Source organism: Mandrillus leucophaeus, unplaced genomic scaffold (genome assembly GCF_000951045.1).
Source record: "Mandrillus leucophaeus isolate KB7577 unplaced genomic scaffold, Mleu.le_1.0 Scaffold178, whole genome shotgun sequence".
In the NCBI taxonomy this organism is placed as follows: Eukaryota; Metazoa; Chordata; class Mammalia; order Primates; family Cercopithecidae; genus Mandrillus; species Mandrillus leucophaeus.
In genome coordinates this window covers 614,387-642,228 of record NW_012101787.1, presented here as the reverse complement: position 1 = coordinate 642,228, position 27,842 = coordinate 614,387, and the positions used below count along the sequence as shown (strand labels likewise).

The window sequence follows — 27,842 nt, the reverse complement described above, 5'->3', positions numbered from 1 at the left end:
AGCCACCACGCCCAGCCTAATTTCTTTACTGCTCTTGTTCTTGCCTTCCATTCTTATGTTCTTTATTTGCTATTATTCATACTATTGACTTTACTTCCATATGCAAAGCAGAAAGATATTATTTCCACTCTATTGTGTTCCCCTTAATCTCCTACATCATCTTTTATTGGAATCTTCAGAGCCCTGATTCTAACAGTTGGTATCACTAAGGCTCCCAATGACCCAATGCCAAGTTTTCATTAGAACAGGGGTCCCCCAGTCCCCAGGCCACAGAGCAGTACTGGAAGCCTGTTAGGACCCGGGACGCACAGCAGGAGGTGAGCAGCAAGCATTGCCACTTAAGCTCCGCCTTCTGACAGAACAGCGGCATTAGAATATCATTAAGAGTGTGAACTCTATTATGAACTGTGCATGCAAGAGATCTAGGTTACAGGTTCCTTATGAGAATCTAATGCCTGATAATCCAAGGTGGAAGTTTCATCCCAAAACCATCTCCCCCACCCTGGTCCATGGAAAAATTGTCTTCCCTGAAACCAGTCCCTGGTGCCAATAAGGCTGGGGACTGCTGCCTTATAAAATTCTTTCAGCTTAAAAAGAGGGGGAAAAAAGATACACCCTCATACAGTTTCCACATAGAAATTATGACTTATTTTGTTAATAATTTTTACAAGATTAACAGAAATCAAGGAATATGTATAAAGATCCTAAGTGCCCACAGCACTAAAATATGAAAAATTAGAAAATAAAAACACTCATGTCAATAGTATCCTAATATAAAACAGACCTAAATCGGGAAAATACCTACCTTGTCATCAAGTTGTTTGTATAATTTGGCAATTTCTTCTTCACACTTTCTTCTTTCAGCATCAGTAAAATTTCCCATAACTCCAATTGTGGTTGCTGGTTTATCATTGGTAATAGCAATATCTTTATCTACTGTGAAAGCTTCCAAATTGGCTTTCTCTTTGTCAAACTGTTCATCAATAGGCACCGTCTCCCCTAAAATATGACAAAGTGGTTAATAAGAAACAACATGTCTAAAACTAATTTCAATTTCATTCCTTTAAAAAATTTTTTTTTTTTTGGAGACGGAGTCTCAATCTGTCACCCTGGCTGGAGTACAGTGGTGCAATCTAGGCTCACTGCAACCTCTGCCTCCAGGGTTCAACCAATTCTATTGCCTCAGACTTCTCATTAGCTGGGATTACAGCTGCCCAGCACCATGCCAGGCTAATTTTGGTATTTTCAGTTGAGATGGGGTTTCACCATGTTGGCCAGGCTGGTCTCTAACTCCTGACCTCAGGTGACCTGCCCACCTCGGCTTCCCAAAGTGCTGGGATTACAGGCGTAAGCCACTGCGCTCAGCGTCGTTCTTTTAAACTTTTTATTCTCTGATTGTGTTATTTTCAAATAATCTGTCTTCAAGTTCAGATGCTTTCTTCTGGTCAATTAATTCTACTACTGATGGTCTCTACTGCATTTTGCTCATTTTATTTTTCAGCTCCAGGATTTCTATTAGATTTTAAATAATTATTTCGATGTCTATTAAATTTCTTGATCTAGTCACTTACTGATTTTGCTGAACTATTTCTACGTTTCTATGCTCTAAATCTGTATTTAACAAACTTAAGATGACAAATTCTTAAGTTATTACCATTACGCCATCTGTTGAGTTCATTTTCAAGCCACTGAATGGTGTTCCGCAGGATCTTATTTTTTTCTTTTTCTTTTTCATACTTCTTTTTCCACTGTTCTGCAGTTAATTCCACATTGACACAAACTGTGTTCTTAATTGTTTTGGCCCTAAGAGATGTAATTGGAGGAAAAAAGGGATGAGACTGAAATTATTTTTAATTTTATCTATATGGAATATATGTATATATGGCTAAGAAATTTATTCTTGTCCAATAATCTCTTAGACTAAATACTAAAAGACACAACCTATGAGGTTATTTACAACCCAACTAAATTTGAGTCTGCTCCAAAATCCATCAATAGCTTAAAAAAAAAAAAATCACTAAAAATAAAAGACAAAGACCTATATTTTTCCAATTTGTTTGCAAGGCTGAATTAAGAAATTACTGTTGAAAGTCAAAGACGGAATCATCATTACTGATTTTCCTAATCATCTCATATAGATGTTAACCTGTCATGCATGTCTACAGGCCTAACACAGGATTATGTTTGCCAGGCTTTTACATCATTATTTGAGTCAAATGCTTATTTTCTTTAATACCAAATTACAGCTTGTCACATAAATTTGACTAAAATTACATCTGACTTTAATGTGTACTAAAACTTAAACCAAGTAGTATCAAAAACAGGCCCATCTTGTATTATCTGTCATCAATTCAAACTGAGTGTGTCTAGCACAAAACAATATGTACAAGTTGGAATAAGAGCTCACATTTTCCTACATTTTATAAACAAAAGGTCTATCTACATTTGGGTTTTGTACTTTCTTAACAACAAACCTTTGGCCAAATAAGAGTGTAGATTTTGTTTCAGATTCATTGTATGATGATGGAGAGCAGCAAATTACAATAGTGGTTCTACAGTTGCCACCTAATGAATCTTGAAGGATTCTTGTCATTTTACTATCTCGATATGGAACATATGTCTGCATACAAAAACAAAGAAAGAAAATAAGACCAGTGGGTTTCTGTACAATAAAATGTTATAAAAATATGCTACTTTAAATAAATTAAAAGGTTATTTCAGTTAACTATTTGATATTAAAATGTGAACTAGGATATACATACAATATTATAAACTCCCAAAAGACAACTAACTTACACATACTGATTCAAACACAGTGACTCTCTCTCTCTCCCTCTCTAACACCCATGCACACATATACACCTGTATTTAAATAATGCCCCATAAGGTAACAGGGAGATAGAAGACATGTATACTCACACTACCCTCAGCCAAAGCAGAAATGACATTTCCAAGAGCAGAAAGTGACTTGTTGATGTTTTTAGCTTCATCCAGCACAGCACCTTCAGCTCCAGTTTTACTAACCTATACATAAGATTTCAAAAGAACGAAACAAAATTACAAAAATTTTCTTTAAATTTTCTAAAATTTTCAGAGGTCATCAACAACCAGTAAAAAAGAAAAAAGAACATGAAAAGCTTCATGATCTTATTTGCCAAGCATTTACTCTTAGGTACCACCATTTCTTGAGTACTACTCTTAAGAGTTTGATTAGAGAGACATCAAATTTTATCTGTAGTTTGTAGGTACTCTTGAAAATAACCGCTTTAAATGTAAATTTGTAGTTCATTAATCTGTTAGTCCCCTTTGCTACATTAGAAAAGAGGAAACTTCTAAAACTGGCTAATGCATAATGTTGATGTTGTAACTATTAGAAAATAGAGACTGAGTTTAAACTCATTATATAAGCAAACCTGCTTCTTCTAAAAAAAATAAAAAATAAAAAAAAATAAAGTATCTAAATATCTATGTTATGTGGCTTTTTTTTTTTGAGACTGAGTCTCACTCTGTCACCCAGGCTGGAGTACAGTGGCTCAATTCCGGCTTACTGCAACCTCCGCCTCCTGGGTTCAAGCAATTCTCCTGCCTCAGCCTGCCCAGTAGCTGGGATTACAGGCTTGTGCCACCACGCCCAGCTAGTATCTATGTTAAAGATAGGTCAGACCAATAAATTAGCAATGTTGGCTGAAGAAACAACTTAGGAGAATTCTCAACATTAGATAATCTTTGAAAGATGTGTATGACTTCACAACAGAACAGAACAGATGTATCATTCTAAGCAGAAGAAACAAAATTAGCACAACAGCAAAAATGGTCACAGAGGTCCCTATTATAACATTCAAACTTAATTTGATACAGACGAGAATCAGACTGTATAGAATTGTAATAATGAAACAATCATCCAAAGGAAAGAAGCAAGTCCAACCAAACCAGAAAAGACTAATGGACAGTTACCAGTTTTAATAGGGACCCCGCTGGCCAATATGGATAAAATACATATCAAAAATTAGAAAAGGGATACCTAATAAAGTTTATAACAACATACACTGAACAAGTTCTCACCATGAACACATCTTAAGTCACAGAAACTATTTATGAGTTGAACTAGACTATGGTCAAACAACAGTAACTTGGAACTGATTATTCAGTTGATGTCATCATAAAGCAATGGTATCAGCAGTTACAAATCTCAGGTTACCAAATCCAATTTGATAAGTTTTCAAGATGCAACAACGAATCCTGCATAACTCCCAATTCAAACTAAAGTTTACAAAGATGCTTAAATATTTATCAAAATACATGAAGACTTTACCTTTTCACTACCAGCTAAATCAACCAGATAAAGTTTTCCACTGAGCTTTTGTTCCGTTTGTGTGTTCTCTTGTTTTACATTAATAAGAAATATACTGTGACTCCTAGAGCTATGTTCATTCATATCTGCAAGGAAATTACACAAATATAAATAAACATGATTTCCTCTTAACAATTTCCCTAAAGCAATCTTATAATTAATCACCTGGATAAGGATATTTTAAGCTGGTTTTAAATCCTAACCAGTGTTATTTTCTACTTACTTGTAACTGCTACATGTCTGTTGGATTTTCCTTCATCTATGGTATCCATAACTTCATCTGGACTACATACAAAACGCTCCGTGCACCCCTGTGAAATAATTTTTAAAAATACATTAATGTCTGGCCAACATAGTGAAACCCTGTCTCTAATAAAAATACAAAAATTAGCCAGGCGCAGTGGGAGATGCCTGCAATCCTAGCTACTTGGGAGCCTGAGGCAGAAGAATTGCTTGAGCCTGGGAGGTGGAGGTTGCAGTGAGCCACTGCACTCCAGCCTGAGCAACACAGTGAGACTCCGTATAATAAATAAATAAATAAGGCGGGTGGATCAGGAGATCAGAAGTTTGAGACCAGTCTGGCAAACATGGTGAAATCCTGTCTCTACTAAAAATACAAAAATTAGCTGGGCGTGGTGGCACACGCCTGTAACCTCAGCTACTCAAGAGGCTGAGGCAGGAGAATTGCTTGAACCTGGAAGGCAGAGGTTGCAGTGAGCCAAGATTGCACCACTGCACTCCAGCCTGGGAGACAGAGTGAGACTGTCTCAAAAAAAAAGTATTACAGGGTTTTTCTAGACAACTGTACTATAAATACCTTTACATAGGGAACTCGGTTTTTGTCTTCATGAACTGAAAGGTTGGTCTTTGAAACTGAAAAAGAAAAATAAATATTAGCAACATTCTCCTAAAACTAACACTGGATGTGAAATAATTCAATTGATAGGCTTCTCTGAGCAGCCTAACAGCAATAGTTGAACTCTAAAAAAAGTGCTAAAACATTGCTCTAAAGCAGACCTTATAGACACAGTAGGAGATCTAAATAGAAACCAATCTAACAATATAGAATTTTAGGACCACTCCAACCTATACCACCCACATTTTATAAACAAGAACGTTAACCGGGAGTGGTTCAATGATTTGCCTAAGGACAACGTATCTAATTGAGAGCTGACAGAATACTAGAACTCAGGGCTCAGATTATGTAACTCCCAGTCCAGTGCTCTAATTACTACTTAAGAAGTACCCATAAACATCGCTTTAAACAAGTTATTCTATTTAGAGGTATTCAACTAAAACTTTAGAAGAAAAAAAAATTCTATTTCCAATAACTTAAGACAGTTTCATACAGGTTACAAAGAAATAGTCTCATATCTACTATTAAAAAGGAATTAACAGATGCTATTTAAAACTGATTAACTAGCAAGAATTTAACTTACCATCTAATAGGTCCCTTATCTTATCCAAATATATTTCAAAATATGAAACCTAAAGGGCAAATTTAAAAAAACATCAATCAACTAAAATTATATAATAACTTACTCACATATTGAGGTCTGAGTGCTAGGCACTGTTTAGACTAGGAGAACAGTTATCAACATACCAGCCATAGTTCACATTCTAATGGGAAGACATAAATTAACCAAATTAGCTTAGTTATTTAAGCAGTCTTCTCACTGGACATAATTCACATTATCTTCATCTAAAACGAATTAGAATAGTTTCGTGTAGTAGAAACTTTCAAGTTCTGCAATAAAGCAACCTCCTTTATTTTATGGAGGAGGCTAAAGACTAAATCATTTAAGTTAGTTAACATTCCTGTTCATCTAATGGCAGATGAACAAGAATCCAAGTTTACTAACGTGAATGATCTTTCAACTATGCCTTTCCATAAAAATAATTTTTAAAATTACTTTAAAGAAACTAGCATTTACTATTTTTTAAGAGCAGTATTCTTGCTGTAAAATAAAATACAAACTTTCCTCAAGGAATTTACCTTAATATGAAATTCCAAATTTTCATCCATGGAGTAAATATAATTAAAAATATCTTGCACTATTCTTGGAATAATTCCCATGCCTTCTGGATCATGAAGTTTACCCTAAACAAAAAACAAAACCAGACTTCTTAGACAAATTATAAAATATGAAGTAAAAACAAAGAGTTTCAATCTACAACTTATAGTCAAGAAAAGATGGGAACTGTATTTTGTGGAAACGGCTCTGTAAATACCTAAAAAATCCAATTCAACTATTACACATACACATAGTACTGTACATCAACCACATGGGTTACCAACAGATCTTAACACTTCATTTAATCACTAGATTTAGATTATCCATGCTTGTAAAATGTTCATTGTAAAATGAACATAATAAAAAAGATTTTAGTTTCTTTCCATAATTCTACATTGCTCCTTCTACTTCAAGGCAAATTCATGCAAATACTAGGATGTCCTTGTTCTCTATGATATGAAAATCAGTAATATGAATCACACTAAAAGCAGTCATTTACTTAATATAGTATAGTCAAATAAATGATAAAAACAGATGCTCTTTAGCAGTGGCAGAAAAATCACAGGCTGTTTTCTAGAAGCAAAGCTATAGTGAGTCCCCATCTATTATTAACAGCAGCACTGATAATTATGGCAACATTCTTATCAGAGAAGACTAAGAGGTAATTTGAGGAAGGAGGAGCCAAGGAGAACAGGAAAAAGTTATTTATACTAAATAGAATCAACAACACATAAGCATTCAAAATTTCCCATATAACAGGGTGATAGAAAATTCTTGTCTAAAATGTTCATTATTTTATGGTTATGCTAACTGATAAAACAATCTCAAATATAATCTCAAATACAGGTATCCCTTACTATTTAAACTCAGGAACTGATTAGATTCCAACAATGATGTTACATGCATATTATCTGTATGAGAAAAGGCAATAAAGAGTAAATTAAAATGTTTATGCATGGTGAAACAGTATCACAAATAATGAATGAATGCTGTATGTATTGCAAACTACATCTAAGCACAGATTATAAAATGTTACCTCCATTGTGTGCGTCTTCCCAGAGGATGTCTGTCCATATGCAAATATTGTTCCATTATATCCTTCAAGTACATCTATGAGAAAATAAGAGACTTTATAATTCAGGGGATTTTCTTCCTTAAGAAAGATTCATAAGAAATTACTTAAACTACAAGATGATAGGGTGGAGAAAAGGTTAAAAAAGAAATTACTTAAAGAATGTTACAGGGAAATGTCAGATGTTTATTCTCAGTGAGGTATAAAAGACCCTAAAAGACACACACACACACACACACACACACACACACACACACAAGCACACACCCTCTTCCTAATCCTTGCATACTAAATTCTGTACAATAAAATATTTGTGGGAGTGGCTGGGTGCAGTAACTCACTCCTGTAATCCCAGCACTTTGGGAGGCCAAGGCAGGCGGATCACGAGGTCAAGAGTTCAAGCCTGGTCAGCATGGTGAAACCCCGTCTCTACTAAAAATACAAAAAAATTAGCTGGGCTTGGTGGCGCGCACCTGTTGTCCCAGCTACTTGGGAGGCTGAGGCAGGAGAATTGCTTGAATCAGGCAGTGAGCCAAGTGAGCCAAGATTGTGCCACTGCACTCCAGTCTGGGTGACAGAGTGAGACGCCATCTCAAAAAAAAAAAAAAAAAAAAATTAGCTGGATGTGATGGTACATGCCTGTAATTTTAGCAACTCGAGAGACTAAGGCACAAGAATCGCTTGAACCCAGGAGAAGGAGGTTGCAGTGAGCTGAGATGGAGCCACTGTACTCCAGCCTGGGTGACAGAGTGAGACTCTCTCAAAAAAACTACCAAAATTATTTGTGGAAAGAGTGGCAAGAAAGATTCAGATTTTCTTTCTGCTAATATGAAAGACTCCATCAAAGTTTAGTACACAAAGGATTTCTAAAGACATTAAAGGAAATATATAACATATATATGTTATAAAAATATATATGTTATATATGTGTGTGTGTTATACATATATGTTATAAATATATAACAATAGTAAATTTCTTAGTGATGACCCATCTAAGCAATTTTTCTGGACCCAGACTGCTTTCTGTGGTCAATTAAGAAACAAATTTTAAATTCCATTGCTTATAATAAAGAATCTCTTCTATCAGCATGTATCTCAAATGTCATTACTCTACATTCCAAAGCTTTATGTGATCAAAAAGAAAAATGTCTTCTGTCAATTTACATACAGATGAGATTTTAGAAACGAGACTAATTGATGGTTAATTAGTAGCTAATCCTCACAAACCCCTACCTTCCTCTTTACCCTACCCACGAAGTATAACACTCAGTCCTACCTCAAAATCAATTACCAAGAAGTTCCTATGAAAAATCAAAATCAATTACCAAGAAGTTTCTATGGAAAAAAAAGTTATGAGACAGGGTCTCCCATCTGTTCAGAGTGCCATGGTACAGTAAATAGCTCACTGGTCACTGCAGCCTCGACCTTCTGGGTGTAGTAAGCTGCCTGCTTCAGCTTCAAGTAGCCAGGACTAGAGAGGCACATGCCACCACGCCTGGTTAATTCTAAAAAACTTTTTGTAGAGACAGGGTCTTGCTATGTTGCCCAGGCTGGTCTCAAACTCCTGGGCTCAAACAACCCTCCTGACTCAAGCCTCACAAAGTGCTGGGATTACAGGCCTAAGTAAGCCCCTGCACCTGACCCTCCTATGAATTTTTTTTTCAATTTTTCTCTAGCTTCTGATATTAACGTTTAAATATATTCCTTTATTAGGTCAAAGGGGGGAAAAAGGCAATCTTTTGATTTCTGACTTTCGAGGATTTTGTTTTTTGTTTTTGATAACAAGAAAAGTACTATGAAATTACATTCTATTCTAGAGGAAGTCAAAATAAAAAGAGAAGCCTCTGTTGGAAACAGCATATAACAGTGAAAAGTAAACCAGTAAGCAAGCCAATCCTTGTTTTTATTATTTTTAAAAGAAAAAAAAACCCCACCATTGGGCACAACTAACTAGATAATAGATTTCCTACAGAAACATTTATTAACGAGAAAAAAGACGTCATTACTTACTTCCCTGAGAAGATTTTAAGAGACTCCAAACATTTGAAACTTTCCTTCAAAATCTTTTCATTTTTCAGAAGGAAAGCAAAATTATTTCATGTATCACATTCACTTCTTCCTCGAAACCAATTCCACAACCCACCCCCAAAATATCTGAGTAAAAGTCTCATCCTATGTGTTCTTACAGTATCTGCATTTAATCATAATACTTACCAATGAGTATTCTGTCAATTTACTTGTTTGCTTTACTCACCAGCCTGTCAACTCCTCAAGGTCAGGACTGTGTTTAACTCCTAACACAGTGCCTGGTACTCCAGAGGAACTCAAATGCTTGTTGAATATTTATTACCATCATCAATGTACAGCATCTTTCTAAAGCCTCCCTCACCCTTTTTAATATACTTTTGTCATTCCTATGAGAAACAGAGGTGGACAACTCTCAATAAGTATTACTTCTTTCATACTTTATCAACAGAAAAAACATATTTAGCTAGTGAGATAACAGCTAAATATTTAGCTAGTGAGATCACGTTTTAGAAAAGTTGCTTTCTCTCTGAACTTCAGCCGCTCCAACAAAATGACTACTTAGGGAAAAGCTCTGAGAATTAGAAGTCATCATATGAAGTTACTATTAACATCTGAGAGCTTACAATGAGTCAGGTTCTAACCATTTTTTATATATTATTATATTTAATCATCACAAAACCCCCTGCACTGTACTATTTGCTTTTTGCTTTTGAGACATTCTTGCTCCGTCACCCAGGCTGGAGTGCAGTGGCGCAATCTTGGCTTACTGCAACCTCTGCCTCCCAGGTTCAAGCAATTCTCCTGCCTCAGTCTCGCAAATATCTAGGATTACAGGCGTGTGCTACCACGCCCAGCTAATTTTTGTATTTTTTTGTGGAGACGGGGCTTCACCATGTTGGCCAGGCTGGTCTTCAACTCCTGACCTCAGGGGATCCACCCGCCTCGGCCTCCCAAAGTGCTAGGATTACCTGGCCTGCACTGTACCATTATTGATGAGATGAGAAAACTGAGACACAGAGAGGTTCAATAAACTTGACTGTAACTCCACAGCTAGTAAGATGAAGTTGAGATGCAAATGCAAATAGACTTGGCTCCAGAGACCTGCTCTTAACCACTGTACTATATATTCAAGGAGCAGAGGAACCAAAATAAACACAAGGCAGGCTACATCTGGAAAAACCAAAGGTGAATACAGTGGCAGTAAGTTCATGTCAGGAAGCCATGGTGGAAAAAACAGGAAATCTACAAAGACCTGATGAGATGTTTATCATATAGTGGGCACTGAATAAATAACTACTTAACACAAGGGAAACAAATCACTCGGATTCAGAATTCAAGAGAATACAAGTGGATAAATCTTATTCAAAAGAAACAATTGTATCTAACAAATCTACAAATAGGGAATGGTAACAGCCCTATATATAATCAAATTATAAACTTGTCCAGACAATTATGAGCGAGTGCAATCTCAATGAACTTGTCAGTGACCCAGAGAGTACTATCTGCTTTCAGGTCATTACTGGCAACTTGCTCATCAAATCTCTATCTCAAAAGAAATTCCAGCTGGCCCATCATTCTGCTGATCTTTGCCTACCAACAATTTCTAACCATGGCTTCCCATCCAATCTGTTTAACAATGATTGTCCCAAGTACAACCTACCATGTATTTAATTGCTTTCCTGTCCTCACACTTCCCTAGGTATCTACCCCTACGCCATCCTTCTCCTTAAATACGTGTATTACTGGTAACTCTTGACACATTCATATCCTTGTCCAGGACAAGTCCCACCAGCTGCTACACACAGTCTCCTCCAAAATGGTACAGAGCACTTGGGTGAAGATAAAAGGAAATCATGGCCAGGTGATACTGACATAAATTACAAAGGTTGCATAGAAGAAGAAAGAGATTATGATAGAAACCTTGTCTTCTAACACTTGCTGGAAGTCTAATTTTGTACAGTAGAAATAGTTGAGACTATGAGTTTATCCCAAATACAACCATGACTGATTGAATTAATAATTTCCTCTAAGAAGACAGAGGACACATGCCGAGCATGGTGGCTCACGCCTGTGATCCCAGCACTTTGGGAGGCCAAGGTGGGCAGATCACCTGAGGTTGGCAGTTCAAGACCAGCCTGACCAACATGGAGAAACCCTGTCTCTACTAACAACACAAAAATTAGCAGGACGTGGTGGCGCATGTCTGTAATCCCAGCTACTCAGAAGACTGAGGCATGAGAATCGCTTGAACCCAGGAGGCAGAGGTTGCAGTGAGCCGAGATCGTGCCATTGCAGTCCAGCCTGGGCAACAAGAGCAAAACTCCATCTCAATTTAAAAAAAAAAAAAAAGGAAGACGACGACGACAGAGGCCACAATTAGCAGTTGATACCCGTTTTGTGTTTAACAACTCCTAGTACCTACTTTGCAGAAAAAAAAATTGAGATTTGGAAAGGTTAGGTAACTTGCCAAAAGTCACACAGCAAGAAAGTGGCATAGCCTGGAATTCAATCTAGGACTGTCTGATTCCTAAGATTATACTCTTACCATATTACAGAGAAGGGAACTATTATCCTGAACACAGTTCCAAACAGTAAAGCAAGATGAAGAAGGGACTGAAATTTTGAGAAAAGAAGAGAAATTTCAGGAAGCTAACGATTTCACCTTAGAACTGCAAATAGTAATAAAGCAGAACAAAAGTAATAGATGCATATATCCTAAATGTTAGGACAACAGACTTCATCTTCTTCTCTTCCTAAAGGTTAGGTACCACTTAAAAAACAATAGATTTTGAAAAACTCTGAGTATGAGCCTATTATTAAGAGATTATGTAACTAAGGATGTACGAGAGAGAGAGAGAGAACTCATCAGAACAGCATGAGAAAGATAAAAGTCCAGGATAAGTAACTCTTAGAAAACCAAAACAAAATAAAAACTAAGGCCCTAAGAAGAACTTTCAAAGTCATATTCAGAAAAAAAAAATGAATGAATGAATGAATGAACCTGCACTGCTTAGGAAAGACCATAAAATATTAACTGATGATATTATAATGGAGGTATTTCTGTTTACTACCATCTTCCACAAATATGATCCTCAAAACAGAACAACAGAATAAACAGTGTTGAGAGAGACTTTAAGGTTGATGTGGATAGTATGATAGCAAAAGAATGGCTTCAAATGAACCCAAGTTTCTAGTTACTAAGGAGGATTACATTCCAAGGATAAAAATCTCACAGCTACTGTAGATTAGTTTTAAAACCCAAAGAGAACAAAGGTAATAGAAGACACAAATGTTACATACATTTTCAAAATGCAAAATGCAATAGATTATGAAATAAGTATACCAAAATTTCATTAAGTAAAGACTATGGTTGAACTAACCTCATTTCCTGTTTGGATATGGTTATTCAATTGGTACTTTGGGCATATACTAGACTCATGCACCAACGCTTGATAAAAGGATTCAAGTTTTTCATCATCTTCTTGTGAGTATGTTGACAAATTAAGGACTAGCCAACTGTATAGGTAAGAGGCTCTGAGGTCTGCTGAATACCCAAACAGTGTGATTTAAATAACTGTCAACAATCTTATTCATTTTAGAAGATTAAGCTAGGGACCATGGCCCATTAAGCACTTTATAAATCATTTAGAATCATATTTTTCAAACTTCAATGCCTTTGACACTTTAATAGACTGATCAAATTGCTGACAGCCAACTTACTAGATCACCCCCGGTAAGATAATTATAAAAATAAAACTCAAAATATGATTAAGAGCTAAAATGAACAAAATGGAATCTGCGCCTTAAAGGTTTGCTCTCCAAAGTGCAAGTATGGGGTGGGGTTTAAAGTAGGCAGCAAGAGATATAAAAAAGACCTGTATATTCAAATTGCCCATGAATTCATGAATCAGTAACTTTCTATGAGTTAGAAAGCTAATGTAATCTTAAACTGTACTGATGAGACAGAAGTATGTCTCAATCAAAGAAATTGTGTTCTACGACAGATCCCTCTGGAAAACCACATGATGCTTACAACATGATGACCCTGTTCTTCTTTGCTGCAGTCATTTACACAATTACAAGTGTTAATTCCCCTTCATTTTACAAAGATTTCAGTACCCAGTTCACTCCCTCTCACCAACACCATTACTGCTGTAATACAACAGTATTGGTGGTTTCAAAGTCTGTAGCAGATAATCCCACTAAAATACCCTGGCCTCTCAGCTCCTCAACCAAATTTTCTGCAATCTTATTCTTTCATTTTTATTTTAAAAACAGAGATGAGGTCTCGCTGTTGCCCAGGCTGGTCTCAAACTCCTGGCCTCAAGCAATCCTCCCACCTCAGCCTCCCAAAGTGCTGGAATTATAAGTGTGACCTACCATGTCTGGCCTTATCCTTTCTTTACTACCTCAGAAGCCAACTCCATGACAACTCCTTTACCTTTTCATTACTAACTGCATTGCTTCCATAATCTCAATTTCAAGTACAGATAATACTCAACTTACAATGGGGCTACTTCCTGAAAAATGTATTGTAAGTTGAAAATACCTTAAGCTGAAAATGTATCAAACACATGTAACCTACCAAACACCATGGTTTAGCACAGCCTACTTTAAAAGTGCTCATAGGCCGGGCGCGGTGGCTCAAGCCTATAATCTCAGCACTTTGGGAGGCCGAGACGGGCAGATCACGAGGTCAGGAGATCGAGATCATCCTGGCTAACACGGTGAAACCCTGTCTCTACTAAAAAAAAATACAAAAAGTAGTCAGGCGAGGTGGCGGGCGCCTGTAGTCCCAGCTACTCGGGAGGCTGAGGCAGGAGAATGGCGTGAACCCAGGAGGCGGAGCTTGCAGTGAGCCCAGATTGCGCCACTGCACTCCAGCCCGGGCGACAGAGCGAGATTCCATCTCAAAAAAAAAATAAAAAAATAAAAAATAAAAAAAGTGCTCATAACACGTACATTGACCTACAATTCGGCAAAACCATCTAACACAAAGCCTATTTTATAATAAAGTGTCAAAAAGTTCATATAATTTATTGAATACTATACTGAAAGTGAAAAACAGAATGGTTGTACAGGTACTAGAAATATTGTTTCTAATGAATGTGTATTGCTTTTCCACCATCATAAAGTCAAACAATTTTAAGTTGTTCTAAGTCAGGGACTGTCTGTATTCACCTTCTATTACTCCATCCAGTACCCTGATTCCAACAAATCTTTGACCCCACTGAGATCTACAACCCACTAATGTAACCACCTTTTTTCACTGCCCTTCAGCCTCCCTCATATCCTTATGCCTGTAACTTAACCACCTTAGATCCCATGGTCCACCATTATAATCACTCCTTTGACTATTTCCTCAATTCTCTTGTCCCCCACTTCCCTCTTTTGTCCTCAATTAGCAAAACTCCAAATGGGCAAAAATTCAACTCTTTCAGCAGCTAACCTCACGTGGGCCCTTAATACTGCCTGGCAATACTCTTACACTGCCTGAATCCATCCATTTCATGCCTTTTCCTAGAACTTCTTCCCCCTTCCTCATCTCCATGATGACTCTCCTCCCTGTATTAGACAATATGGAATTGATATAATGAGTACATCCACATTTTCCCTCCCTTACATCTATAGACCTTCTATAACTCCACTTTATCTCCTGCTACTAGGATGAACATCTGTGCTCCTATGCTATCCTAATCCATCTACTTTTATACTGAATCTCAACTCCTCAAATGTGGTGAATGCCACAACACAGATTTTGCCTCAATCTAAGAAGCAGTTTTTAACAACTACAGCTGTAAAAAAATGAAATAAATCATATCACAAAGTAATAGTCATCCCTTTGATTAAACAGATTTCTACAGTAACTGCAAGTAACTCCAGATAAACAATGAGTACTCTCTAAGCTTTAAAATTCAATGGTTTTAGAAAACATAAAATTATACATATCCTTGTATAAGTTACAGTATTAACTGGAATGCACATACTTTTCTCACCCTTGGCAACCCTTGTTAAATTCCTCAAAGGATATAGGTAAGTCTTTGGGGAAGGAATAACAATGGAATGGAAGAATGATAGACTGCCATTTTCCACTACTTTTTAGAAATGTGTCTAGCCATTTTGTTTTCATTCTCATGCTGTTCTCTTTCTAGAACTGCCACCTTGGAAACTCTCCCAGGAATATCTAATAGAAATGCATCTCTCAAGAATAAGTGTGTAAACAGTTCTCATAATACCCTTAATTAGGTACTGTACATAATCACGGAATTTCAGCAATAGAATACTTACTAATTGTATTTGACCTTTTTATTATTTAAACAACTTTCTTCTGCAATTAACTTAGAAGAAAGGAGCATTAAAATGAAAAAGAGAAAGTTGAGTAAGTAGAAAAGATCACAAACTTACTTACTTATTGCTGAGACAACTCAGCAGGTTAAATATATTTACCTTTAACAATCTTCTTTGCACAATCATTATACACTTGCTCTTGGGATGTGCTTGACTGGAACACCCGATCAAATGCATAAGGCTTGGACTGAAAAACAAAAAAGTGTTTCAACTATACAAATTAAAGGTAAAAGAATCTTTCTAACCTTTACAGATGCCATCATATATTTAATCTTCAAAACAGTATACCTAGTATGCATAATTTAATATCATTGAATCTTTGAAGTAGAAAGGATCTTAGGCATCACCATATACAAACCCATTAGAATAAACTCCAGGAAAACATGAATGGTCTTTAGTCTTTGCTGCAATCCCAGGGCCCAGTAATCACAATTGTAATTCCCGGTAAATTATAATTAGCACTACTATGGCAGCCAAATATTGCTGAGTGATTTTTATTTTTTTAAATACCTATTTAAAGACAGGGTCTCGGTTCTGTCACCCAGGCTGGAGTGCAGTGGCACAATCACTGCTTATTGCTGCCTCAACCTTCTGAGCTCAAGAAATTCTCCCACCTTAGCCTCCTGAGCAGCTGGGACTAGAGGCATGTGCCACCATGCTATGTTGCCCAGGCTAGTCTTGAACTTTTAGGCTCAAGAGATCCTCCTGTCTCAGCCTCCCCAAGTGCTGGGATTACAGGTGTGAAACACCATGCCTGTCCTGCAACAGCTTTTCAACCATTCTTTCATTTAACAAATACTTATGGAATGTGAGATGACATGCTAGAATGATAACCAAGACAGATTCCCTCTGTGCTTTAGTGGAGCATAAGTAATAGTGGGGCAAACATTAAACAATTAAGTGATCAGAATTCTGACTCATACAATTGAGTGCTATGAAAGCGCAATGAGAGCATATAGGAGGAGAACTTAAGTCTACGGGAAAGCAGAATATCAGGGAAACACGCTTGGAGAAAGAACATTTAAGAATGGAAGAATAAGCAGCAACTAATTCATCATCACTCTTTCCAGTATTACTCATGAAGGATGAAAAAGGTTTCGTGTAGAAAAGTAGTCTAGGCATTGGGAGGATGCTTAAAAGATCCTAAGGCAGAAAGAATAGTACAGAATGCAAGAAACCAAGGGAAGTTGTTAAGTTGAAGTACAAGGAGCAAGGATCAAATGCAAATATCAAAACAGTTAAAAAGACATCATCTTATTCTGAAAACAGCTCTGATCTTCCGGACCCCAAAAATGATATTGGGGACTCCATGGACCACTGCTGGAGAACCACTTATATAGTCTGAGGAGCCAGAGGTATTGAAAAAAATAATCAGTAGTGTCCATGTAAGTCAAAAAAAAAAATTTTTCAAGGAGGGAGTGATTATGTCAAACATAGTTGCGAGGCTAAGACAAAACTAAAAAGTACTCAATGACAAAGGTCAGATTGGAATGGATTGAAAAAGAACGGGAGGTAACCAAGTGGAGCAGAAAATCTGCTGTATGTCTAAGAAAGTTTTTTTTTTTGTTTTTTTGTTTTAAAAACTTGTAAGACCTGAGGAACTTTAAATGCTTGCAGGAACAATTTAATAATCTAGGAGAAAGAATAGGTATCCGAAAACAAGAGGTAAGGGGTTCTAGGTATTTGCAAGTATCTGCCTGCTCTCTAGTTTCTTCTAAAGGAAAGAAAGGAAGCTGGTCCCTAAAACACAAAACAATCATGACCCCAGAAAAAGCCCTCAACATTAGAAAACACTTTCTAGGTCTTAGCTGAAAAAGACCTACTACACTCCACATCCCCACCTCAAAGTCTGAAATAAAAGTAACAATGAACCAGACACTCCTAAAGCTGTTCCCAATTCCCCTTTCCCTTGCTATCTCCCAATAGGCTGGAAAGCCAAATACCTGCTAGCTTAGTCTCCCTGCAACTAGTAGTCACATGACCAAGCTCTGAATAATACGAAGTGGTAGTCTGTTTGAGGTCTCTGAGAAGGGTGTTGTTATCCTGATAAAAAGGACCATCTCAGCTGAAACTGCCCTTTCTCCTTCCTGGAATGAATGCCTGGAGCTGTAGCATCCATCTTGCAAATATGACAAATAGAATGATGAAAAGCAACAGCTAAGGATGACAGAGTATAACAGAGTGAGGAACCATGAAGGACCTATATTCAGGCTTTCTGTTATGTGAGAAAAACATCCTCTTATTATTTAGGCCACTATTAGCTGTTGGTTTTCCCTCTAAAGCTGAAAGCATTACTGACAGATATAATAAGCTGATCTCACTTTGGCATCAATTTAAAATAGGCATCAATGTCTGATTATTCTTTAGTTATGACATATGTGAACGTATCCTTTTCTTAGATGCTACTGAAACAAATAACATTCAATTCTACAGGTGTGGCTAAAAGAAATCTATAATTTTACTGCTGACACAAGATATATTCATGGTGAACAATTCTGAAAACAAATGTTGAGTACAATCAAAATAACAATCACCACCCAGAAATGAACCATACTAATAGTTTTTCTATGCAAAAATAAGTTTCCCTCATTTATTCAGCATTCATTCATTTAGTGACTATAAAGATATGAGATACTGTAGATGAGTAACACAATTTTAGAAATAATTAGCACAGACTGTAGCGTTCAAAGAGTAATAGAGGATAAGGCCAGGCAAAAACCTGAATACTAAGTTAAGCTGTATACTTGGATCTAATGTAAGTGATCTAGTGATGTCAGCTGAATTTTATATATATCTACATATATACATATGCGCGCACGCACACACACACACACACATATACTTTTTTAAAACAGTCTCACTCTGTTGCCCAGGCTGGAGTGCAGTGACGCCATCTTAGTTCACTGCAATCTCTGTTTCCTGGGTTCAAGTAATTCTCGTGCCTCAGTCTCCTGAGTAGCTGGGACCACAGGCACGTGCCACCACACCTGGCTAATTTTTGTATTTTTACTAGAGATGAGGTTTTGCCATGTTGGTTAGAATGGTCTCAAACTGACCTCCAGTGATCCACCTGCCTCAGCCTCCCAAAGTGCTGGGATTACAGGCATGACCCACCATGCCTGGCCTCAATGTTTACATCAATAGAAAATAGTGCTCCTAAACCATTTACCAAGAGATATGCCAGACAATAATGTAAACAGCTTCACAATAGTAAACAGTTTTAGTAGTAAAGCCTGCCTCAAAAGTACTTTATGAAGCTGCTTACTCTTGTTACCAACTCAAAGCAAATATACAAACTACCATTACAACCTTACTAAAATAATATAAATGGCAACTATTAAAAGGTAACACACAAACATAAAAATAATTGAGACTGGAGTGATTATCTTTCTAAAAGTTATTGTTCAATAAAAATTAACTCAAGTGCTTAGCATTAAGTTGACAAAACAGTCTTCTTATCTTGACTGCAAATCCAAATTATGATTTTGTAATACTAAGTAAGGCAAATGTTTTAATTAAAGATCTAGCCATAAATTAATGACTGACTCTGGCTTCCTGGAATGAAAATTGACTTTGTAATACATAAAGATTATTTCTAATGGTCTATAATTAAGGCATATCTCTATTTTTCAAATAGATTAAACAAAGAAAAACTCATCTGGACATCTGTATTTTTCAAACCTGGTTTTAGCCTCGAAATTTACATTATGTAACTTTTAATCCCATGTATCTTCAAAGATCCTTGAAGTTTCAGATTTCAATTTTACTAGTAACTCCAAGTCACAAGATGCATTCACATCTGACTGACGCTTTAAGGGGACAAATCAAAAAGGAGTAAATTGATCTCGACTGCATACCTTAGGTTTCTTAAGGGAAGTGATTCCTGTTTTGAGTATGCCCAGGCTGAACACCAAATTTGGTTATGAAGGACACCCTTCTGGCAGGGATATATCTTTCTCTGGAATTCTGAATAGCTGATTATTTCAGATCACTTGGGAGTGTACTATATTAGATTTTCCTTAGACACTATAGTGGGCTAACATTCCACAACTGTAAAGGTATGTGATGATGGTTCCTTCCCTCCTCCCTTTCATTTTTCCCTCTTAAGGTAATCAAGAAGGTCCAAACACCAAATCATTCACTTGAAAAGGGAGAATCTTGTTTTCCTTTAGGCAAGGAACTGGGCAAGATTATCTAATTAGTTTTATTCTCTTCTAATTTCTCTGAACTACCACAACTTGCTTTTGGAAGCCTTCACGGTGTACCATATAAGGAATAATGATTTGTAAAGATACTTAATGATGCAAATAACCATATTCTACTTTCATGGTTCATAAACAGGTGTAATTTTTTATTGATTTTTCTTCCTGGCATTTTTAGCAAGCTCCTAATTTTTTCTATCATTTTTTTTCCTGGTGTTTTCAGCAAGCTCATTTCAAAGACATAAACTGTTTCCCTTGTCCTTGTTTTGCAGGTAACAAGTTCTCTAATTTAAAGCAAATAGTTTATATCACTTATAGACTTTCGTAAAATAATTCATTTCATTCAATGTTACATTTATAACACTTCACCAAGCACTTAATTAACAATAAATTCTGTATTAAAGGCTGTACAGCATACAGAGAAACACTATGAAATTGAAAGATTTGCCTGCCATGGTGTCCTATTAAAATCACTGATTACATGAGTAGCAGGAAAAAAGTTTAGACAAAGTATTAAAAACTGAAGTTAGAAGAAAAATCAGAATCCTTAAAAATTACTTTCTCCATGAGCACTGATTATGCTTCTAACATCATAAACTATTCTTTCAATTTCGATCTAAACAGAAGATTGTGTACAAAATGTTCTTAAATCATGTTTTAAAGAATTGAGTTTTAAATGCTGCATTGCAGCAATTCTCTCCTAAACTGTTCATTATGAATCAGGATTAGAAACTAGTAAAATGAAAAAAATAAACCGAGAAGATTTTACCCAGAGATTTTCTAATTCCGCTCCTCCTGGCTGCTCTTATAACCATTTACAAAATGAAGTAATTCATTTAAAAAACTGAACAAAAATATGAGACTTCAGTAATTAATGTCAGTACTATAGGCAAGAAACTATTTCTGAAAACAATGAACCAAAACATGTTGCCTTTCATTTTTTAAAGCTGTTATTTAGTTGTAATGTATTTTTGCTTACACTTAAAACAAACAAACAAAAACAGGCCAGGCACAGTGGCCCACACCTGTGATCCCAGCACTTTGAGAGGCCGAGGCACGTGGATCACCTGAGGTCAGGAGTTCTAGACCACCCTGGCCAACATGGTGAAACCCATCTCTGCTAAAAATACAAAAATTAGCTGGGCGTGGTGGCGCATGCCTGTAATCCCAGCTAATCAGGCAGCTGAAGCAGTAGAGTCGCTTGAACTTGGGAGGCGGAGGTTGCAGTGTGCTGACATCACCCCACTGCACTCCAGCCTGGGCAACAAGAGCAAAACTCAACTCAAAAAAATCTCAAAAAAACAATCAACCAACCAAAAAACAACTAAAATGCTTATCAGTTTACCTAAAGGTTAACTGTTCATTATGGATTCACAAACCAACAACCTATACATTTATTCCTAATATTAGCGTTTATATAGAGTACTGAAATTTTGAAACAGAACTTATAAGCAACTTTTTCCCAATGGAAACCTAGAATAAATGTATATTTCCTTTATTCATTTTCCTTTAGTTCTTTCTTCATAGTTTATGTCATATCTGGGCCTCATCAAAGGTTACCTTCTAATCTTAATACATTTTATGAATCCTAAATTTTAGCATTCCAACAAAAAGAATCATAGTGATAACTACAGATCTGTGTAAACACAAAATCTGAAGAAATAAGACATTCTTAAGACAAGTGTAAAAGGAAAAATAGGTTTGTTATGTGCCAACCACTGCTGAAGCTGAGTACTGTAAATTACAAAAACTCTTAAGAAACTAATGGCCTCAAGTGTGACAACTAATCTAGGCCTTGCAAGCCTCCAGACTATGTGTAAAATATGCCATCCTAAAGGAAAAGGATTACTGCGCTTAACTACTCCTACTCCGCCTCTGTCGGCCTATGATGTCATTTACACAAGAGGTTTTCTTGTGCACTTGTTAACAAAGAACTGGCCTGACAATCTTTACACAGTAATAGTTGGCAGTTGTTAGTGGCCTAATGACTTGTTTGCCAAAGGCCTACCAAGGAGCTAAGACATTCATTTTTCGGAGCTGAACTTTGGAGAAACTTTCACATCAAAACCCTAAAGAACTTTAGTCTGTCTTCAGTGTCAATGCTTTCAATCATCCTTGTCCCATCTCCTGTGACCTCTGCCCTATTTCCAAATTAAATAGCCCCATACAATTATTAACTACAGAATGACATTAGAGGAAAAATTAACATATTAAAATTTCATACTACGGTAACAACGTAGAAAGTTAGTTCTACTACATAGCATTGCCAAGAAAGACCAACATAATTTAGTCACAGTTCACTGTTTCGTATGCCATACTTTACAATTAATTTTTAATCTCCTTCAACTAGGAGTGCTATTTTCTCAGACCTTTCAATGCCAGCGATCAGACCTTAAAAAACCCTCACATTCTGGTGTCAAATGATCACTCAACTCTAGTTATGTTTTACATTACAAAAAAACAGTATCTCACTATTCTTGGGATTACCAAAGATCAATTTTCTTCAAGATAGACCTTAATTGCAGAAGTATGAATCTAATACTGGTCAATTTTTATCTTTTTTATAAGCTTGTTTTTATAAGCTTGTATGATATAAAAACAAAAAGCTGATACTTTTTCCTAGGCTGTTATCCCATAAAACCTAGCAAGAGTGCGATTTGTCTTTCGGAGCACTTATCTGACCCAACCAAAGTCGGCTAGGTCTGCTAGATTAAACAAAATTGATCATTCCGATTTATTTAAAAAAAAAAAAAAAAAGCTCAACTATTTCTTTCTACAATCATCCATTTACCATTTGTAATTGTTAACATGAAAAGTCATTCACCACTCAAAAAGTGGTGGGTGAAAGTTTGAGGTGTAGATAATATTTGCAGCTGTTTGTGCTTTTTCCTTCTCCCAGGGGGAAACAACACGGTTCAAGGACTGGTTATGTTTCTATAAAACTAAGTATCTTTACTAAAGCATAATACGGCTTGTCTCACAGCTCAATGTCCCCAGCTGAACTTTATATAAGCATTACATATTTTCTGAATGGCAAATTTGAGGTTAATCCAAAACACCAATATCCGTAATTGCACACACAGAAACGCAGACAAACGTGCACTGAAGTTGCTCCCCGGACGTTCCTCCGTTGCCCCAGGTGGGGGAGTGTCCAGGGCTGAGGCTGGGCGCCTCCCGTCTCCCGGCGCCGAAGACCGGGGTGGGGGCGATCCCGGAACGCACGCGAAGCTGCGCAGTCTTCCTCCACTGGGTTATCTGAACCGGCAAACCCCGCCGGGGAGGGCTGGGGACACCGCTGCTCCCTTTCAATTCTGCACCCTGCCACTTCCCTAAACTCTCGGCACAGGCCGGCCCGAAGAAGCGGGAGGAGGGGTGCCAGAGGGGGTCACTCACCGCGATCACGACCGTGTCTTCTCCCTGAAACTTGGCGACGTACTTGTCGCCGCGGTTCACCTCAGACTCGTTGAGAGGTCTGAAGCGACACATCACTTTGATGTTGCATTCGGCCAGGTCCGCCATCTTTCTCGCAGCCGGGGCCGGCGGCCGGGAGCCAGTCCCGGCTGCTTAGTCTTGCAGGGAGCGCGACGGGGCTAAGGGCCTGGGGTCGCTAGGGCCGTGAAAGGGAGGCAGCAGTCAGCTGCGCTGCGCAGCGCTTCCCCGGGCGGAGGCGGCCGGGGAGCCGGGACTCGAAGAGCCGGCGCCGGCAGCCGTTACCCTAAGGCTCACTTCCGATCCATCATGGCAGCCATGGCGGCGGCGGCGGCACCGGGGAGAGCGTCGGCGGCTCCTCAGCGACGCCCTCGACGGCCTGGGCGTGCTACGGAGGCTGGGGAGGTTCTGGGGGCCGGGAGAGTGGCCACCTTCTTCCTCCTCGCAAAGAGCAGACCGGGCCTACCCGTCCGCCCGCTCTGCTGTCCGCTGGCCGGCTGGCCGGCTGCTGCCCTATCACTCTTGAGGCCGCCGTAGGGCGACTGGGCGGTGCGGGAGGAGGAGTGCGCAGGCGCGGTGGGCCGGGAGGCCCGGCGACCAATCCGTGCCCGCGCTCGCAGCCGGTCGCTGCGGCCGCGCCGCCGGTTCCGCCACCACTCCTGGCCCGGAGTTGCAGATTCAAATTTTACAGCACTGCCCGTCTCGCAGAAGTGCCTGGGGACGCAGGGCGGCAGCTCCCAGTCGCCATCCCCAGCCGCCGAAGAATACCCCAGAGCTAAGGCAGACGTACTTAGCTTTCTTTTCTTTGGGGGAGAAAGGGTTTGCTTTAACTACTTAATGTGGTTTGTTTAAATAAATCACTAGGCTGGTCCGGGTGCGGTGGTGTTTGCAACTAGTTGATGACAGCCAGAGATTTGTTTCTTCTCCACTCCCGCTGTGTCACTTGACCAGCTTTAAAATTAAAAACATAAAGTACTATATTCCTAAAAGGAAGTGTTGCTTTCATTTTTTTCTGGCGGCGGGAATCATTCCTGGTCTACCTTTTTAGAGCGCGTTGCCAGAAAAAGTAAGATTTCAGTGAAGGGTAACTGAGAGTGGGATGTAGGGAGACAGGAATAAGACAGAAAAAGGAAAATTTTCCTGAGGAATGAAGAAGGTTGCTGAAGAAATGTGGAACAGCAGGGTGAGGAGGGGGAAGAGCCCTCAGCCCCCCTCACACAGCATCTCTGTCACTTCATCTGCCCAGTGCCTTGTATCCAGCCCGCACCCTCTTCGCCCCCACGCAGTTCAGCGAATTCCCGCCACTTCGCCGGCAATGAACATACGGAACTCATCAATCCCAATACTGGAGGAATGACTGACCTGGAGCATAAAGATGGTCTTTATAAAAGGCCTAGGTAAATTTGTGCATTACATATCCAAGGAAAACTACTCCATAGCTGATTTTGCCTTTTAGTTTTAGAAGATGAGTACCATAAAATTCCACGGGGAAGTGGATCTGAGGAAGTGGCTCTGAGGTGCTGCGGAAGAACTGCAGTAACAACTCCTCCCCCTGTCCCCAATTTCTGTTTGTAAAACGAAGGATTGAACTATGAAAACCTCCAGGGCTCCCTGTGCTCACCCAATCATCCTAATACCTCCAGAAACCAATTCAGAGTTCAACAGATTCAGGTTTATTAATCCACTGCCTTGAAGAAGAGCTCAAGCTCAAGGAACCTTAGAGCATCTCACCAAAGAAAAGAATAGATGGAATTAACCTGGGGCTTTCTGGGAGGTGTGGAGTTCTGATAACATTTCAATGATGCAGTGTTTTGAGAGGCCCCAAGCAAGGCAGAGCTGCAAGTAAAGGCATTAACATCAGATCTGGCCAGGAGTGGTGGCTCACGCCTGTAATCCCAGCACTTTGGGAGGCTGAGGCAGGCGGGTTACCTGAGGTCGGGAGTTTGAGACCAGCCTGACCAACATGGAGAAACCCTGTCTCTACTAAAAATACAAAAGCAGCTGGGCATGATGGTGCATGCCTGTAATCCCAGCTATTCAGGAGGCTGAGGCAGGAGAATCACTTGAACCCGGGAGGCTGAGGTTGCACTCCAGCCTGCGCAAGGAGAGCGAAACTGCATCTCAAAAAAACAAACAAACAAAAATCAGGTCTGGACTACAGTGGACCCCAGGTTCTGTTTCTTTGAATACTAAAGTTAAGATGGATGGGAAGGGTTGTCTTCAGAAACCCCTTTTTCCAAAGCTCTTCACCTGACTTGGAAGTCAAGGCTGCTTCTCTGTGTCTTAGGTCCTCCAAGTAAGAGTGGAAGGTTTTATTCTTACTGATATAATTTCAAGCAACAGTTTCTAATAGTCTATGATCTTTGTAGAATCGGTTTTCTCAGTAAGAAATCAGTAGGCCAGGCATGATGGCTCGTGCTTGTAATCCCAGAACTTTGGGAGGCTGAGGCAGGGGGATTGCTTGAAGCCAGGAGTTTAAAACCAACCTGGGCAACATAGAGAGACCTTGTCTCTACAAAATAATAAAATTAGCTGGGCATGGTGGTGAGTGCCTGCAGTCCTAGCTACTACAGAGGCTGAGGCAGGAGGATCGCTTGAGCCTAGGAGCCAAGGCTACACTGAGCTATGGTCATGCCACTACACTCCAGTCTGGGTAACACAGCAAGACCCTGTCTCAACAAAAAAAAAAAAAAAAAAAAATTAGGTAACTCAAAGAAGGAGTTTGTGTGACACTTTATAAATGTAATATGTCCTTAAGAGAAATACTCTTTTCTGCTTACCTTTCAGCTGGCTTTACACTCTGTTAGTCCAGTCTAATCAATGAAGGTAGAGTCTTACTTTGTCACTCTTTCAGTCCTAGTATTCTTTACCTGGTTCCTTCATCATATCTATATCCTGTCATCCTTATCTACAATTGCAGAAAAAGTCAGCACTCTCCCTCTCAAAAACTAATTTCTCAGTTGCATTCAAAATTCTTTCCAACTTCGTCCAATACCTGGATCTTACCAATGGCCACCATCTTATTCCATCTTTGATTTCTCCCTTTTCTTGGCTTCCCTGGAGAAAAAAAGGGAAACAAATACGCTCAGCCACCCTATCTTTAAAACAACAATGAAACCTAACACCTTCATTGGTTCCTGTTGACTAGTTGCCTTCTGTCAAAGATAAAACAAGCCAGACACTAGTTAAAGTGGTATCAACAGATTTTAATGCATAACACACTATTGCAATGGGGAAAATAAGCCAGAGTCAACAGAACTCAACTTTGACTTGTACAGAGGTAACTAGATATTTTAAAGGGAGCACAGAGAACTACAAAGGGGGATGAGCTGGAGCTCAGTAGAGCCCGGGAAGTGAAAAATTACAAAAAGCAAGAAGTGGGGGTTGGTCCACATGGAACCCATCTGGGTTCGCTAACTGATCCTTATGGAGATTAGGCTCCTGCACTCCCACAGAACCTAGGAGACAGGGTGCCTATCTTCAGGTATTGGTTGGAACAAACAGTATCTTTTCTATAGTCTTGAATTTTCTCAGGAGGCCACTTTAAAGGAAGTAAGGGTCATCCCAGGAATGTGACCTTGAGCTGTTAAACTATGTTCATGTTTTGTTCAAGTCTTTATAGGCCACGGTTGAGGCCTACTCAACAAAGGCTCAGAGGAACCTGGCTAGAGTTTGGTCAAGGGGAGAATCTTTGCCACTTCTTGCTGCCATTTAGTGAGTGAAATTGACTAGAAGGGACTGTGATTGCTCAGAGGCAGTTCCATCTGAAGACAGCAGTGGCTATGCAGCTTCTACCACGTGAGAATTGTGGGCCCAACACTACCAAGTTTTCCTTTTTCCAGAAAGACATAATCCAGATTTCCTTAAAACTCTCAATTTTTAACTTCAATTGGCCATCAATTTAAAAATAATTTAAATAATGCATGAACTAAGTAAAACATCCCTGTGGGCTGGATGTGGCAGGTGGGCCTCCAGTTTGCAACCTTTGAGCGGGATGTGGTGAGGGCTCTGTCCCCAGCCTTGGCTCTCTTATCTCTGGGCTCACTTCTTTAACAATTGCTGGAGTCTCTTACCTACAACTGATGTTTTCATCTGTGTGACATTGCCATCTCTCCAGCTGCTTACAGGCTACCTTGTGTAGAATGCTGTACCGTAACCTCAAATTTAGCATTCCAGAAATGAAACGAATTATCCCCCACTCCCTGCCAATACTTAATTCATGACTGGTGTCAGTATTCTTCTATACTTCCAGGCTAAGAAAGTTCCAATCACCTGTAATTCTGCTCTTCCCTTTATCCCCTATACATGCAAAAGAGAAACATGGTAGTCTGTATTTGAAGCTCCTGAACTTCGACTCTACCATTCCCCTATGTTCCTCAACTCAGAAGACCTGAGGA

The 27,842-nt window shown here is 38.7% G+C and overlaps 1 protein-coding gene across 1 annotated transcript in view; it reads right to left on the bottom strand.

Moving 5' to 3' along the window:
- The window catches only part of KIF5B (kinesin family member 5B), a 44,704-nt gene extending 20,704 nt beyond the window's left edge, over nucleotides 1-24,000 (bottom strand). The window contains exons 1-12 of the mRNA XM_011977302.1: nucleotides 23,410-24,000; nucleotides 15,914-16,001; nucleotides 7,403-7,476; nucleotides 6,348-6,452; nucleotides 5,791-5,839; nucleotides 5,169-5,224; nucleotides 4,575-4,662; nucleotides 4,313-4,437; nucleotides 2,920-3,024; nucleotides 2,475-2,620; nucleotides 1,655-1,803; nucleotides 806-999 (exon numbers count right to left, since the gene is read on the bottom strand). Of these exons, the coding sequence (XP_011832692.1) occupies nucleotides 806-999; nucleotides 1,655-1,803; nucleotides 2,475-2,620; nucleotides 2,920-3,024; nucleotides 4,313-4,437; nucleotides 4,575-4,662; nucleotides 5,169-5,224; nucleotides 5,791-5,839; nucleotides 6,348-6,452; nucleotides 7,403-7,476; nucleotides 15,914-16,001; nucleotides 23,410-23,535 (1,305 nt within the window). The 5' untranslated portion in view covers nucleotides 23,536-24,000. The remainder of the gene's footprint in view (nucleotides 1-805; nucleotides 1,000-1,654; nucleotides 1,804-2,474; nucleotides 2,621-2,919; nucleotides 3,025-4,312; nucleotides 4,438-4,574; nucleotides 4,663-5,168; nucleotides 5,225-5,790; nucleotides 5,840-6,347; nucleotides 6,453-7,402; nucleotides 7,477-15,913; nucleotides 16,002-23,409) is intronic.
- Nucleotides 24,001-27,842: the final 3,842 nt, after the last annotated feature.